Below are 15197 nucleotides of genomic sequence, written 5' to 3' on the forward strand. Positions count from 1 at the left end.
TAGATTGACCACCTGTCATGTCCCACCTTCCAATAGATTTACCACCTGTCATGTCCAGCCTTCCAATAGATTCACCACCTGTGATGTCCCACCTTCCCATAGATTCACTCACTGTGATGTCCCACCTTCCAATAGATTCACCCACCCTGTGATTTCCCACCTTCCAATACATTCACCACCTGTGATGTCCTACGTTTCAATAGATTCACACCCTGTGATGTCCCACATTCCAATAGATTCACCACCTGTCATGTCCCACCTTCCAATAGATTTGCCTCCCCTTTGATGTCCCAACTTCCAATAGATTTGCTTCCCCTTTGCTGTCCAGCCTTCTAATAGATTCACCACCTGTGATGTCCCACCTTCCCATAGATTCACCCACTGTCATGTCCCACCTTCCAATAGATTCACTCTCCCTGTGATGTCCCACCTTCCAATAGATTCACCACCTGTGATATCCTACGTTTCAATAGATTCACCCCTGTGATGTCCCACATTCCAATTGATTCACCACCTGTCATGTCCCACCATCCAATAGTTTCTCCACCTGTCATGTCCCACCTTCAAATAGATTCACCCCCTGCGATGTCCCACCTTCCCATAGATTCACCCCTGTGATGTCCCACCTTCCAATAGATTCACCACCTGTGATATCCTACATTTCAATAGATTCACCCCCTGTGATGTTCCACCTTCCCATAGATTCACCACCTGTCATGGCCCACCTTCCAATAGATTCACCCCCTGTGATTGTCCCACTTTCCAATAGATACACCCCCTGTGATGTCCCACCTTCCAATAGATTCACCACCTGTCATGTCCCACCTTCCCATAGAATCACGACCTGTCATGTCCCACCTTCCAATAGATTCACCACCTGTGATGTCCCACCATCAAATAGATTCACCACCTGTCATGTTCCACCTTCCAAAAGATTCACCACCTGTCATGTCCCACCTACCAATCGATTCACCACCTGTCATGTCCCACCTTCCCATAGATTCACCACCTGTGATGTCCACCTTCCAATAGATTCACAACCTGTCATGTCCCACTTTCCAATAGATTCACCCCCTGTCATGTCCCACCTTCCAATATATTCACCGCCTGTGATGTCCCACCTACCAATAGATTCACCACCTGTGATGTCCCAACTTCCAATAGATTTGCCTCCCCTTTGATGTCCCAACTTCCAATAGATTTGCCTCCCCTTTGATGTCCCACCTTCCAATAGATTCACCACCTGTGATGTCCAGCCTTCCAAAAGATTCACCAACTGTGATGTCCCACCTTCCCATAGATTCACCCACTGTCATGTCCCACCTTCCAATAGATTCAACACCCCTGCGATGTCCCACCGTCCCATAGATTCACCACCTGTCATGTCCCTCCTTCCCATGGATTCACTACCTGTCATATCCCACCTTCCCATAGATTCACCACCTGTGATGTCCCACCTTACAATCGATTCACCACCTGTGATGTCCCACCTTCCAATAGATTCACCACCTGTGATGTCCCAACTTCCAATAAATTTGCCTCCCCTTTGATGTCCCAACTTCCAATAGATTTGCCTCCCCTTTGATGTCCCACCTTCCAATAGATTCACCACCTGTGATGTCCAGCCTTCCAATAGATTCACCACCTGTGATGTCCCACCTTCCCATAGATTCACCCACTGTCATGTCCCACCTTCCAATAGATTCACCCACCCTGTGATGTCCCACCTTCCAATAGATTCACCACCTGTGATATCCTACGTTTCAATAGATTCACCCCCTGTGATGTCCCACATTCCAATAGATTCACCACCTGTCATGTCCCACCTTCCAATAGTTTCTCCACCTGTCATGTCCCACCTTCAAATAGATTCTCCCCCTGCGATGTCCCACCTTCCCATAGATTCATCCCTGTGATGTTCCACCTTCCCATAGATTCACCACCTGTCATGTCCCACCTTCCAATAGATTCACCCCCTGTGATTGTCCCACCTTCCAATAGATACACCCCCTGTGATGTCCCACCTTCCTATAGATTCCCCACCTGTCATGTCCAACCTTCTCATAGAATCACGACCTGTCATGTCCCACCTTCCAATACATTCACCACCTGTGATGTTCCACCATCAAATAGATTCACCACCTGTCATGTCCCACCTTCCAACAGATTCACCCCCTGTCATGTCCCACCTTCCAATAGATTCACGACCTGTCATGTCCCACCTTCCAATAAATTCACAACCTGTCATGTCCCATCTTCCAATAGATTCACCCCCTGTCATGTCCCACCTTCCAATATATTCACTGCCTCTGATGTCCCACCTACCAATAGATTCACCACCTGTCATGTCCCACCTTCCCATAGATTCACCACCTGTGATGTCCACCTTCCAATAGATTCACAACCTGTCATGTCCCACCTTCCAATAGATTCACCCCCTGTCATGTCCCACCTTCCAATATATTCACCGCCTGTGATGTCCCACCTACCAATAGATTCACCACCTGTCATGTCCCACCTTCCCATAGATTCACCACCTGTGATGTCCACCTTCCAATAGATTGACCACCTGTCATGTCCCACCTTCCAATAGATTTACCACCTGTCATGTCCAGCCTTCCAATAGATTCACCACCTGTGATGTCCCACCTTCCCATAGATTCACTCACTGTGATGTCCCACCTTCCAATAGATTCACCCACCCTGTGATGTCCCACCTTCCAATACATTCACCACCTGTGATGTCCTACGTTTCAATAGATTCACACCCTGTGATGTCCCACATTCCAATAGAAACTCCACCTGCCATGTCCCACCTTCCAATAGATTAACCACCTGTCATGTCCCACCTTCCAATAGATTCACCCCTGTCATGTCCCACCTTACAATACATGCACCACCTGTCATGTCCCACCTTCCAATAGATTCCCCACCTGTCATGTCCTACCTTCCAATAGATTCACCACCTGTCATGTCCCACCTTCCAATAGATTCACCACCTGTGATGTCCCACCTTCCTATAGATTCACCCACTGTCATGTCCCACCTTCCAATAGATTCACCACCTGTGATGTCCCACCTTCCAATAGATTCACCCCTGTGATGTTCCACCTTCCAATAGATTCACGCCCTGTCATGTCCCACCTTCCAATAGATTCACCACCTGTCATGTCCCACCTTCCAATAGATTCACCACCTGTCATGGCCCACCTTCCAATAGAAACTCCACCTGCCATGTCCCACCTTCCAATAGATTTACCCCCTGTCATGTCCCACCTTCCCATTGATTCACCATCTGTCATGTCTCACCTTCCCATTGATTCACCACCTGTCATGTCTCACCTTCCAATAGATTCATATTGTCTGAAATTCACGTTTCCTGAAATGGTTCTGCCTTTTCTTCTTGTTTTCCCAGGGAAGCTGCCACCCGATTACCGATATAATGACACTTTCCAGAAGATAAAGTATGCCTTCAACCTGCTGGTGAGTGCCAAGACTGCCTGGACCTCACTACAAGGCGCTGTAGTGAGGTCCCTGTGGGAACTGTGGGGTGAGCCAAGGAAAGACCTCAGCGGCGAGACAGAACCAAGCAAGTGTTGGATGCACAGAAGACATGGGGTTCCAATCCTGCTCGCCCTGAGAGGAAGGAAAGCCTGCACCCACATGTGAAGACTCCAAGGCACGCGTGGGTGCCAGGCCTGAGGGATGTGGTGTTGGCTGAATCATGTGTGCAGAGGGTGCACGCGGGTCCTGCTAGGTGATGGGTGTCACGGGTGGGTGCTCTTAAGCCCTCGGCTATCATAGCAAGGCTGCGCGGGTGCTGGTGGCTGCTCGTATCCATGGGTGTGGGGGGAGGTCCAGCTGGGAGACATTCTGAAATTAACCCTTGTCATTTGCTTTCCAGGGGAAGATTGGCGCTGGGATCCAGGAGCCGAGTGCCCCCGACCTGGCGCACATCCTCTTTTCTGCGCTGTCTTTCGTAAGTGGGACACACCGAGTTGCGTTGTTTATCCCCTTATGACAGAATGTGCAAAAGAAATATGTTATGTTAATGTCAAAGGTATTTGTACCGTGCACCGTCACCAACAGAATTGGTCCCCAGGCGCTCTGGCGGATCTGTAAATGAGAAGGTGGGATGGGTTAGTAAGGTGAAGAGGGAGTAGGATATTGATAGGAGTGGCGTGCTGTTGGCAGCTTCAACTCGGTAGACACCGGGTTCTGAGCTTTGGTGCAAGTATTGGATTGGTGTCAGTCCGCGTGTGCTGTTGGTGCGGCTTATGTGTTGCTGCGGTGTGGATAAGTGCGTGAAGCTTGTTGTGCAAGAGATGTTTGTGTGAGTTTTTTGAGTGAGATAAGTATGCAGAGAGATTGAGCTTATATTGGTTAGTGGGTTATATGACATTTAACATGCTAACATTCACAATCCTATCTAGATATGGCGCAGGCTAATGTTCTCTATTCTAAGTGTGGCACATGCTAACATTCACAATCCTATCTAGATACGGCGCAGGCTAATGTTCTCAATTCTATCTAAGTGCGGCACATGCTAACATTCACAATCCTATCTAGAAATGGCGCAGGCTAATGTTCTCAATTCTATCTAAGTGCGGCACATGCTAACATTCACAATCCTATCTAGATGTGGCGCAGGCTAATGTTCTCAATTCTAAGTGTGGCACTTGCTAACATTCCCAATCCTATCTAGATGTGGCGCAGGCTAATGTTCTCAATTCTAAGTGTGGCACTTGCTAACATTCACAATCCTATCTAGATATGGCGCAGGCTAATGTTCTCAATTCTATCTAAGTGCGGCACATGCTAACATTCACAATCCTATCTAGATGTGGCGCAGGCTAATGTTCTCAATTCTAAGTGTGGCACTTGCTAACATTCACAATCCTATCTAGATGTGGCGCAGGCTAATGTTCTCTATTCTAAGTGTGGCACTTGCTAACATTCACAATCCTATCTAGATGTGGTGCAGGCTAATGTTCTCTATTCTAAGCGTGGCACATGCTAACATTCACAATCCTATCTAGATACGGCGCAGGCTAATGTTCTCAATTCTATCTAAGTGTGGGACATGCTAACATTCTCAATTCCTTTTAAGTGCTGTGCTTGGTAATCTTCATAATTCCATCTAAGTGTGGCACATGCTAACATCGAGAATTCCATCTAAGTGTGGCACATGCTAAAATCGAGAATTCCAACTAAGTGTCTGATTGGCTAGCCTTCGTACTTCCATCTAAGTGTAGCGCCTGCTAACATTCACAATCCTATCTAGATGCGGCACAGGCTAAGTTTGAGAGGTGTCTGCAGAGGGGTGAAATTTCTGCTGGATTGGCCAACTGGCATTGCTGTCCCTGCAACCATGTCTAGCTGTAATTCTTGCTGTCATTCTCTGTTCCATCTTAGAGAGGCACTTGTTAATCTTCAATATCCCGTCTGGGTGTGAGGCAGGCTAGTAAACACGATTGCATCTAAGTGTGGTACTTATTGACATTCACAGTTTCTTCTAGGTGTGGTGCATGCCAACATTCGCATTTCTATCATTTCTATCAGAGTTCTATTAAGTGTTGTACATGCTAACTTTCCTAATTCCATCTAAGTGAGGCAGATGCCAACATTCACAGCAGGCTAGCGTCCACAATTTCCTCCAGGTGTTACACTTGTTAACATTGATTAGTATGTTAGGATGCAGTGCAAGGCAACATTTCCAATACTATCATCGAGAAATTCAGGCTTAAGTCTATGGCAGTCTACGTTATGGAAAGGTACTGTAGAGTGGCAGTGGCTTTCTGGAGTAGAGTGATTGCTCTACACACCACTCATGCCACACTTACAGTTTTTGTTGGTGTCTGTTAACTGCTAGCTTCTCTGCCTTCCCCTGCGGACACCTGCTGACACTTTCTGGAGCCACCTCTGTAGGAGCCAGCCTTTGCCTTGAGGCCCTTAGCCGCGGGGGCTGCCGGGCTGAGGGCTGCCCTGGGATGGATCATGATATGGAGAGGAGGGGCCAATCACGGGCGTCGGGCAGGATGGGAGGCAGGAGGCGGGGGGAAGCATGAACAGACTCGTGGAAGCTGCGGGGCAGTGGGGGTCAAATTAGCGCTTTTTAAAAATTAAAGTTGGGCCAAAATGGAGCTGGATGCCAGGAGGGGCACACCACTCACCTGCCTCATTAAAGAAATGGTGGTGAGCAGGTTCTCTCGGGTCACTAGACCCACCACACCAGCAGGCAATACCCAATCAGGGGCTTCTGGCGGGATGGGAGACGGGAGGTGGGAGGAAGCATGAACAGACTCAGGGAAGCTGCGGGGAAGTGGGGGTCAAATTAGCGCTTTTTTCAAATTAAAGTTAGGCCAAAATGGAGCTGGATGCCAGGAGGGGCCCAGCACTCACGTGCCTCATTAAAGAAATGGCGGTGAAACAGCAGCACACACTTAGCAAGGAAAATAGTGAGCTGCCTAACACTAGTGCCATGGCCCGGTACCCGCCCACCTCACTGCGCCTGTTTCACTGCATCTCTTCCAAGCATTTTATTTTAGGGGATACTAGGTATATATTTTTATTTCTTTTTAGGTTTAGGGTAGTGAGATGCTGGGGAGCTGTGGTGGGCGTGGGAGGGGCTATCGGGGGCTTGCCCCCATATAGAATGTCTCAAAATATTTGTTGAAACGACCACCGCAGTGAGATGTTCCAGAACCTCACCGCACCCCAACCTTTTGCGTTGCCTGTCCCATCGCACCCCAACCTTTGCATTGCTTGCCTCGAGTCATAGCTGCTTTCATTCCCTCTGCAGCCCCCTAACCTGCAATGATTCAGCACACATTTATTGGTGCAGCCCACCACTCGGCACAGCGGCGTAACATAAAATTTGGGGGCCCCTCTGCGAGCCAAGCTGAGGCCACCCTCCAACTCTGCAACAAATCACTGGTCGCGCCAAACTCTGGGATGGCCTAGATTACCACGCTTGCGCACTATGCACGCACGTGCTGCTGCCGGGGTACGCTGCACACTGCACTAGGAGAAAGATATAAATATGTGTTTTAACGCATTATACAGCACACTTTTTGAGAAAAATTGGCTAAAAGGCCAGAGCGTTTGCAATTGTTTTGTGGGGTAACACCAATCCAAAAATCCAATACCTGCAAGCCACCAACAGTGCACAGGAACATTAATGCTTTAATTAACATAATGCTTTGCTAATAAAAATGCAATGCCACAATGAAAACATGTCCAACTGGCTGCACAATGTAGACCAGTCTAGACACGTGATAACATATTACAGTAAAGCATGCCAGGCCACATTTAGACACACCTAGAATGGTTGCACCAAAATGCCAGACGAAACAATGACACTTATCATGGTTATTTTATCGCAGATGCCCAGAACAATATACAATGCTATAGTAGGAAACGGCTAGACTGGAAGCACCCAAATGCCAGTCTAGAGAAGTAATTACTCTTAGCAGGACTGCTTTATCAGAGATGCCCAGTAAAAAATAAATCAAGCCAAACGAAGCAATTACTGGACTGGCTGCACCAAAATGCCTCTCTAGCCACTAATACCACATAGCAAGCCGATTTATTTCACAATCCCCATCCCACCCCAACCCCCCATACCCTCCACCCATCCCCTCTCCCTCCCACCCACTGCCTCAAACCGCAAAATTAGCTTCTCTGCCCAGAATTACCTCCACATCCCTTTTCCTTGTCCAAGTGCTTATGTGTGAGGCTCCTTGCCTCATAGGTAAATAGTGGGATGAGGAAGAGTGGGACTAGGAGGAATGAAGATTACAGGTAACTAAGCCAGGCATTATCTCCATGACCCTCTACCTCATCCCAGTACGTGTGTATGAGTCAAAGTGCCTCATACACAAGTACTGGGACAAGGAAGAATAGGGCTATGAGTAATGAAGATTATGAATAAGTAAAGAAGGGATTAAACACATGTAGTGCCGCAACACCATTGACCTGACAGGGCTTCAGCCCCCCCAGCCCCCCAATCGAAATTTAGGGCTGTGTGGACTCGACCTGGCTGACCTACAGAGCCATTGCCAAACAGAACAGGACACATATGTTAAACGGCAGCTGGGTTTCTCTGTGAACAAAGGGCCAGCAATTACTAACATAAAGCATTTCACTGTTAGTACCTGCATTCAAATGCATAATGTGTTAGGCAATTGAAATAGTGATGTGGGTTTAGTACTTGCATGTCAGGGAAGTGATTGGAACGGTAGAGAGGGGACAGGAGACCACTCATTCTCACAGCAGTCCATAAGTGGGTGCTTTCAGACTTAAATGAGATAGTTAACTGCTTGTAACATTGAAGCTGCACTAGAATGGTCTCATTACAATGCATAAAGAAGTGAGATGCCCCCACACAAATAAGTTTGCACCTCCCCCACCGCCCATAGAGTTAGCACCTCTCTCAACATTTGAAGGGTCAGGAACCCCCGAACTGAAGGTTTTGTTGCGCCCCTGAACACAAGCACACACACCATTCACCATACACACACATGCACACTCACCCATCCATACATTTATGTGTGTACCCTTTCACCATACAGGCACACCCAGCAGCCACCCATACATTTAAGTGTGCACCCTTTCACCATACACTTACACAGGCAGCCACCTATACACTTAAGTGTGCACCCTTTTACCATAGACTCACAGATGCATCCACCTATACACTTAAGTGTGCACCCTTTTACCATAGACTCACAGATGCATCCACCTATACACTTAAGTGTGCACCCTTTTACCATAGACTCACAGATGCAGCCACCTATACACTTAAGTGTGCACCCTTTTACCATAGAGGGAGCCATCCATATATTTAATTGTGCACACCTTCACCATACACTCACAAAGGCAGCCACCTATACTTTTAAATGTGCACCCTTTCACCATACACTCACACACACACGTCATGTGGTTGAGGGGAGCCCTATTGCTTCAAAAAGAAATGGTTTCTTTTTGAAGTCACTCTGACTTCATAAAGAAATTCTTTCCGTTAAGGACCGAACCATAATGCAAACAATTTCTGCATGAAGGCAGAGTGATTTCCAAAAGAAACTATTTCCTCCAGCCTAGAGGCTTCCATGTCATGGGGTGGGGGAGCCCTCAGACTTCAAAAAGAAATAGTTTATTTTAGTAGTCACTCTGCCTTCATAAGGAAATAATTGATGTTATGCTGTAACAGAAATAATTTCTCTATGAAGGCAGAGTGACTGAAAAGAAAGAAAATCATTTTATTTGTTTTTTTAGTCCAAGAGGGCCCCCCTCCCAAGACATCTGGTGGCGCCCCCTCCTCCCACACCGCAGGAGGTTTGGGGGCCCACGTTACATCAGTGACTGGGGTTGCAATGGTGGCCTAATTGCCAAACACACACACATAAGATAGTGAACTGGGTGATCTCCAAACAGCCCTTTAAGATGAGCAGCAGTACCCTCGAGATAGATGGGGGTGCAGATTCATGCTCATGCCTCAAAATAATCAAGGCAACTCAATAGTTTGGCAAAGTGAGCCCGTTTAATGACAAGTTCATAAAACGGGGAGTACAACGAACGTCAGCAATCGCTCGATCTTCTCGCTCTCTTTACTTTCAGAAAAAACACAATATTTATAGCAAAACTTGTCATTGCTGACGTACCACCTGCGCATGTACTAACATCATTCTACGTGGCAACTTTGAAAACCTAACATTCAACGTGATTGGTTATAGGAAGGTAACTAAATTTAAGTACTATATCTGTATATGTTAACGGGGAGAGGGGATTGGATAATCAATGTCAGGTGGGGCAACTAAGCCCTCCCTTGAAAATGGCCACTATGAAAGTCACTAAAAGTACGACGTCCTATTGGCTCTACTCACTATGGAACCCTAGATTACATGGTCCACTATGATTGGGTTGGCATCAACCACACTCATACTTTCCCACCTACGTCTAGCAGCATGCAGAAAGAACATCCAGGTGCAGAGAAGCTTGTCTGCACCCCACCTTCCCACCAATTATGCTACAATCAATCATCACCTCAGTAGTCATGTGTCAATTACTTCTTTATAGTTTGGCCTTCAGTCTGCTCTGTGCTCTGAGAACATTTAAGGAGTATGGGCATGGCGGGGATCCATGCGTAGGTGTGAAAGTCTCACTCGTCCAGCCTGTCTTTTTCACATGACTGGACACTGTGAAATCGGCTTTTCTCTGTGTCTTTTTGTATATTTGATTTAATTCTACCAGTTCTCTGACGTCTATGGCTTATCTTGACCTTTCTGAACAGGATCCTGTGTTCTCTTTTCTCCTTAATTGTATTGAATGTCAGCCCATTCCAGCCAGATAAGGCCCTGGCTTCTTGGCATGGTCATCCTTAGCTGAGTTTTGCTCTGTCTCGATTCTCTATTTTCTTGCTGTGACACACTCCATTTGAGGCCTTTTGTAACCTTTCTTCAATTCTACTCATATGTGTACTGGGATTGCATTCATACATAAAGTGCTTCTTGAGGTATATACTTGTAAACGTTGGCGCTTGCCGCAATTTATTGACTATTAAGCATGAGCTAGCTTCACGATTTCTTTGCCTCTTGCAGTTACTGACATCTGTACACGTTTAAACTATCTAAATATCTTCATCATGTATGTGGCATAAGTTTCTTCATCTTGAGCCCAAGCTGTCACTTATCCATGGTGTCTCCTTTATATTTTGTCTCTTTTCAGTATTCTTAGGTCATTATTGCTTCTTCGGGTACTTCATTCAAACAACCGTCTTATTGTCTAGGATGTAGATATGGCTTTCTCAATGGATACCTCACTGTCCAGGTTTCCTTAGGTGTCGGTATATTAATAGGTGCTGTTACACTGATAGGTACTGGGCAGAGCCCATGAGCTGCTCTCTGCTGATTTAACTGCTCTTCATACATCAGATACTTTGGAGTGAACTCAATAGGCAATGGGGGGGGCAACTGGAGTGGGGGTGATACTCGACACTTCCTCTTCACTCCCCCCTCTGGGCGATTCATCGACCACTCTCTCCTCTTTCTTTGCATCCACTTTTTCTTCATCCTTCACTTTTATTTCGTCCTCTGGATCCAGTCGTTCTGGTCTGAAGAAATGCTTTGTTGGGGTCCATATCTGTATGACTCCCTTCAAGCATCCTGCTGTCCTCACATGCTCATCCTCGTTCCATGTCATCAGTTGGCATTCTCCACTTGGACTGCAATAGATCCATCTTCCCACATATTTCCTGTGATCCCTTGCATACAGGAACTTTGTTCCCTCTGGTGCATAAATGCTGGTCTCTTATTTCTTCATCAGTCAGGCCTTTGGGCTCCCATCCTGACTCGACATCAATCATGATCTTCATCCCTATGGCTTTCTTTGAAGTCTTCTGGCATTGAGAGATTATTCATTTGCAGGGCTCCTAGGAACTTGAATGCATCTGCCATCCATTGCGGAATCTATGAAAACAGTTCTCCAAACCAACTGTCATCATCAACTTTGTCAACTTCATTTATCATCTGATTCTGTCTTTTTTTAGCATCTTTATGGCCTTTGTTAAGGTCCCATTCTCGTCGTCATGTGAAGGTATAAATGTGCAACATGATTCTCTGATTTTTGCACAAACACCTCCATCCATAGCTGTGATCAGGTCTAAGACATATCTGTTCGGAGTGTCGTCAGTCTGATTGCTCTCAACTCTTCTCTGATTGCATTGAATCCTTTTATGGTCGTGTTGATGGTCTGCAGTAACTCCCATCAGATAAACTGCAACCATTTAGTATTTGCTCCAACCTCAATTCTTGGCATTAGGATCATGGTGAATACTGAAGAAGTCTGACTGAACAGTCTCTGTTCATATGGGATAGCATCGAAAGCTTCTATGGATTTTGCAGAGAAATAATTTTCCCTCTTCGTTCTCTCCATAAGCTCCAAAGATCTCTTCTTCCTCAGGTGAGCATCTGCTGTCGGCAAACTGTCAATGTTCACATCACTTTTTGGAATCACCAACGCTGGAACATGGACATTCACCAATGTATATATACCTCCACCAATTTGTTGGCAATCTCAAGTATGCCTGGGATCCACACGCCCAACAGTGATCCATGACTACTACAGTACCATGCATCATTCCTGAAGCATCAAACACTCGCCCACAATTGTGATTCTCTCCCATTTTTATTGTGCCATTATTTCTGAAACAGAATTTAGGGCTCTCCAATGGTACTATCGCCAAAGGTCCTCCTCTTTCCTCGACCCATGTCAGTAGTGTAGCAAGCTTCGGCCATAATGGCTTGCATCCATTCTGCACTATGTCAATGGTAGCCTGGTAACAACCGATAACTAGCCATGCTCTGAAGATCACTACTCCTTTCTCCCATCCATCTGGTGAAAACACTGTTCCCCAGATTTGCATTTAACCACTGTTCTTACATCTGCAAGATTCATCTGAAGTTTTTCCTGCAGTTTCCAATTTCTTATTCACTTCTCTTCTGATCTCTGATCCTTTTACTCCAGGTTTCTCGTATCTGATCACAATATTCTTCATTTTGGCATTGTTTCTTGTCTTTATGTCTTGAACATAGTCATCTTCATTTGGATCTGTTTCTTCAATTGCCCATTTGAGAGAAGCATCACTTCCCATGAACTGACCTCTTCTCTTGCACATTGCTATGTGTGACAGACAGTGTGCTGTGTGACCATCTATCTCGATAGCTACAAAGAATATTGACTTTCCCATGCTGTAGGGCAGAAGTGCACATACAAAGCATTCCTCATCCGAAGTTTGCCTTCCAACTTCCTTCATATGTTGGTACCATATGTTGTTTCCCAAATGTGCTGTGCAATCCAGGTAATCATTCAATTTGTTATTGTCTTCTTGTGTGCTTCTTCTGGCTCTCACTCTTTTGATATGAGCTTCCACAAGCATGTCACGCAGTACTTCTGTATAGCTCCTTCTTGCTGGAGGATTCTCAGGCATCTCCATCGATGATCCGGGCGTTTCCATTTGTACTGTTCGAGTAGGAGAAAGTGCAATAAGCTTCATCCTTTCAACATAACAACTAGGCATGAAAATATCCCTCAGAATTTCAGTCTGTGTCTCCCTTCCAGGCACTGCCCTGATATCATATCTCACAGGATCAGGTGTGCTTGCAAGTGTTGCCTCTGTTTGTTTATTCTCTGAAGTATTTTGTCTCGTTAACAGTTCAACTTTCTCCATTTGTCTCTCAACTTCTTTTGGCGTAAAACTTCTCATCGTTATTTGTCCAAACTCCCCCCATTCTCTGGAATGTGATTCTGAAATCATTGACACTAGACCAGGTGTGTGTGTAGGTGTAACTTTCATCAATCCCTTATCGGGTTTACTTTGCCAACCCTCTCTCTGGCGTTTCAACTCATTTGCTAAAACAAGTGTTGTGTGTGTGTCATTGCTCACCACATCCATTTCAACCTCAGTCACTCTATCATTCTTTCTTGGAACAGGAATGACTATATAAGGTCTGGGCACTCTTGTAGGTGTCAGGCGTACATCCTCAGGTGGGTGCACGGGAATAACACTTTGTGCACCTATAAAAAATGCGGTTCTAATCGTCAATGACAGCAATATGATTATGATTATAATGCATGCATAGATAATACATCTATATGTAATTTTACAGCATTTGTTTCTTGGGCAATATGGATGGACCTCCTCCTGAGGGAGAACAATGCTACTGCTTTGAGTGCCCATCTCCATCATCTAATGAAGCAAAAACGGGTTCTTTAATACATTTTCATTATTATCACTTCCTTCTGGGTTCTGCTGTCTCTGCTTCACGGATCAATAGTTCTGGACCAGTTGTCCTCCGAATCTGGATAATGGACTGTCTCTTGTCTCTGGAAACAGTTCTGTTTTGACATCTAATGTTCCAACAATTAACAATAACCTTGGCGAGTCTATAATACGTGTTCCATATGAGTAGTTCCCAGTCTATACTTCGAATCTGCTTCACTCCAGATGACATGTTGCTTCCCTGTCAGCAAAAAAAGTGTGTTTCTTGTCCACACTTCCACGATCTGTCCCTCGAATGAAAGTCTCTACACGCTTCTGTGATTTTGATGAGCTTGAAGTGCAACCTGAATAATGATACTGTTCAGGATCACGCTCAAACGTTCTGTGTTCGCTGGATCTCGAAGAAAAGTCAGGACATCGGTATGTCTCCCAACAAGATCTGGACAGTCTTCAATTAAACAAAAAAATAGCATGCTGACAAGCCTATTCGCTGCTTCTTCTGATTGGTACATTTGTCTTGTCCTCGCTGTACTCCGGCAACAATAAGAACTGCTCTGTGATAACTGTGAGCAAGTTTGATATTAATAATAATAATAATAATAATTTAGCATTTATATACCACTACGAACCCTCAGGTATCTGAGCACTGCTTATTATTACCCACGGTGTGTGGTGCTCATTTATCGACCTCGGAAGGATGAAAGGCTGAGTTTTGCCCTGCTGGGATTCGGACCTGTTTCAGCAGCATCGGCAGGCTCTGCACGGATGTCAAAGCAAGCGCTCTACTCACTGTGCTTTCGGACCGGCTGTTCGTTTCAGGATCTTTTCTTTTTGTTATCAGGATCTTGCAAAAACTCTGTTATGCTTGTAAGTCTCCCCACCAATGACGGGTAGGCCCTCAATACCAATTCAAAATAGGTCAGTATGTTCCTGGTGAGGTCACTATTGTGTGACACCATAAGTAAGTCCAAACAAAGACCCTGCATTGAATGACTCGTGATACTGTAGTCTCTTCCAGTTTATATATCCTCCTGGAAGAGGTCCTTTTTTCTAATATCTCAATCAACTTTGCTGGCGCGCTTCAGGTTATTTCGAAAGATGCGGAGTGCACGCCAAGGGATAGCAGAGGGTGGAAGACAGACACCAACATGGACCTCTCTGCGCTGCTCAAGAAATTGGAGAATTAAGGAGTGGGCGGAGAGTGGCAGTCCTGCAGGAGAGTCTGGAAAGTCTGTTACCCATTTCTACTGATTTCTGTGTTGGGGAGGACCCTTACATAAACCCCTTCCATCCGCGGAGCGGACGCGGAGTGGACGGAGAGTGGCAGTCCTGCAGGAGAGTCTGGAAAGTCTGTTACCCATTTCTACTGATTTCTGTGTGGGGGAGGACCCTTACATAAACCCCTTCCATCCGCGGAGCG

General features: G+C 45.9%; 1 protein-coding gene across 2 annotated transcripts in view; it reads left to right on the forward strand.

The window, feature by feature from the left end:
• EPS8L3 (EPS8 signaling adaptor L3) overlaps positions 1-15197 on the forward strand; it is a 467503-nt gene that overhangs the window by 370850 nt on the left and 81456 nt on the right. For both annotated transcript variants that reach the window (XM_069632978.1, XM_069632979.1), the window contains exons 11-12: positions 3416-3483; positions 3905-3979. In XM_069632978.1, the coding sequence (XP_069489079.1) occupies positions 3416-3483; positions 3905-3979 (143 nt within the window). The remainder of the gene's footprint in view (positions 1-3415; positions 3484-3904; positions 3980-15197) is intronic.

The sequence above is a fragment of the Ambystoma mexicanum genome, chromosome 13 (genome assembly GCF_040938575.1).
Source record: "Ambystoma mexicanum isolate Mex_15411 chromosome 13, UKY_AmexF1_1, whole genome shotgun sequence".
In the NCBI taxonomy this organism is placed as follows: Eukaryota; Metazoa; Chordata; class Amphibia; order Caudata; family Ambystomatidae; genus Ambystoma; species Ambystoma mexicanum.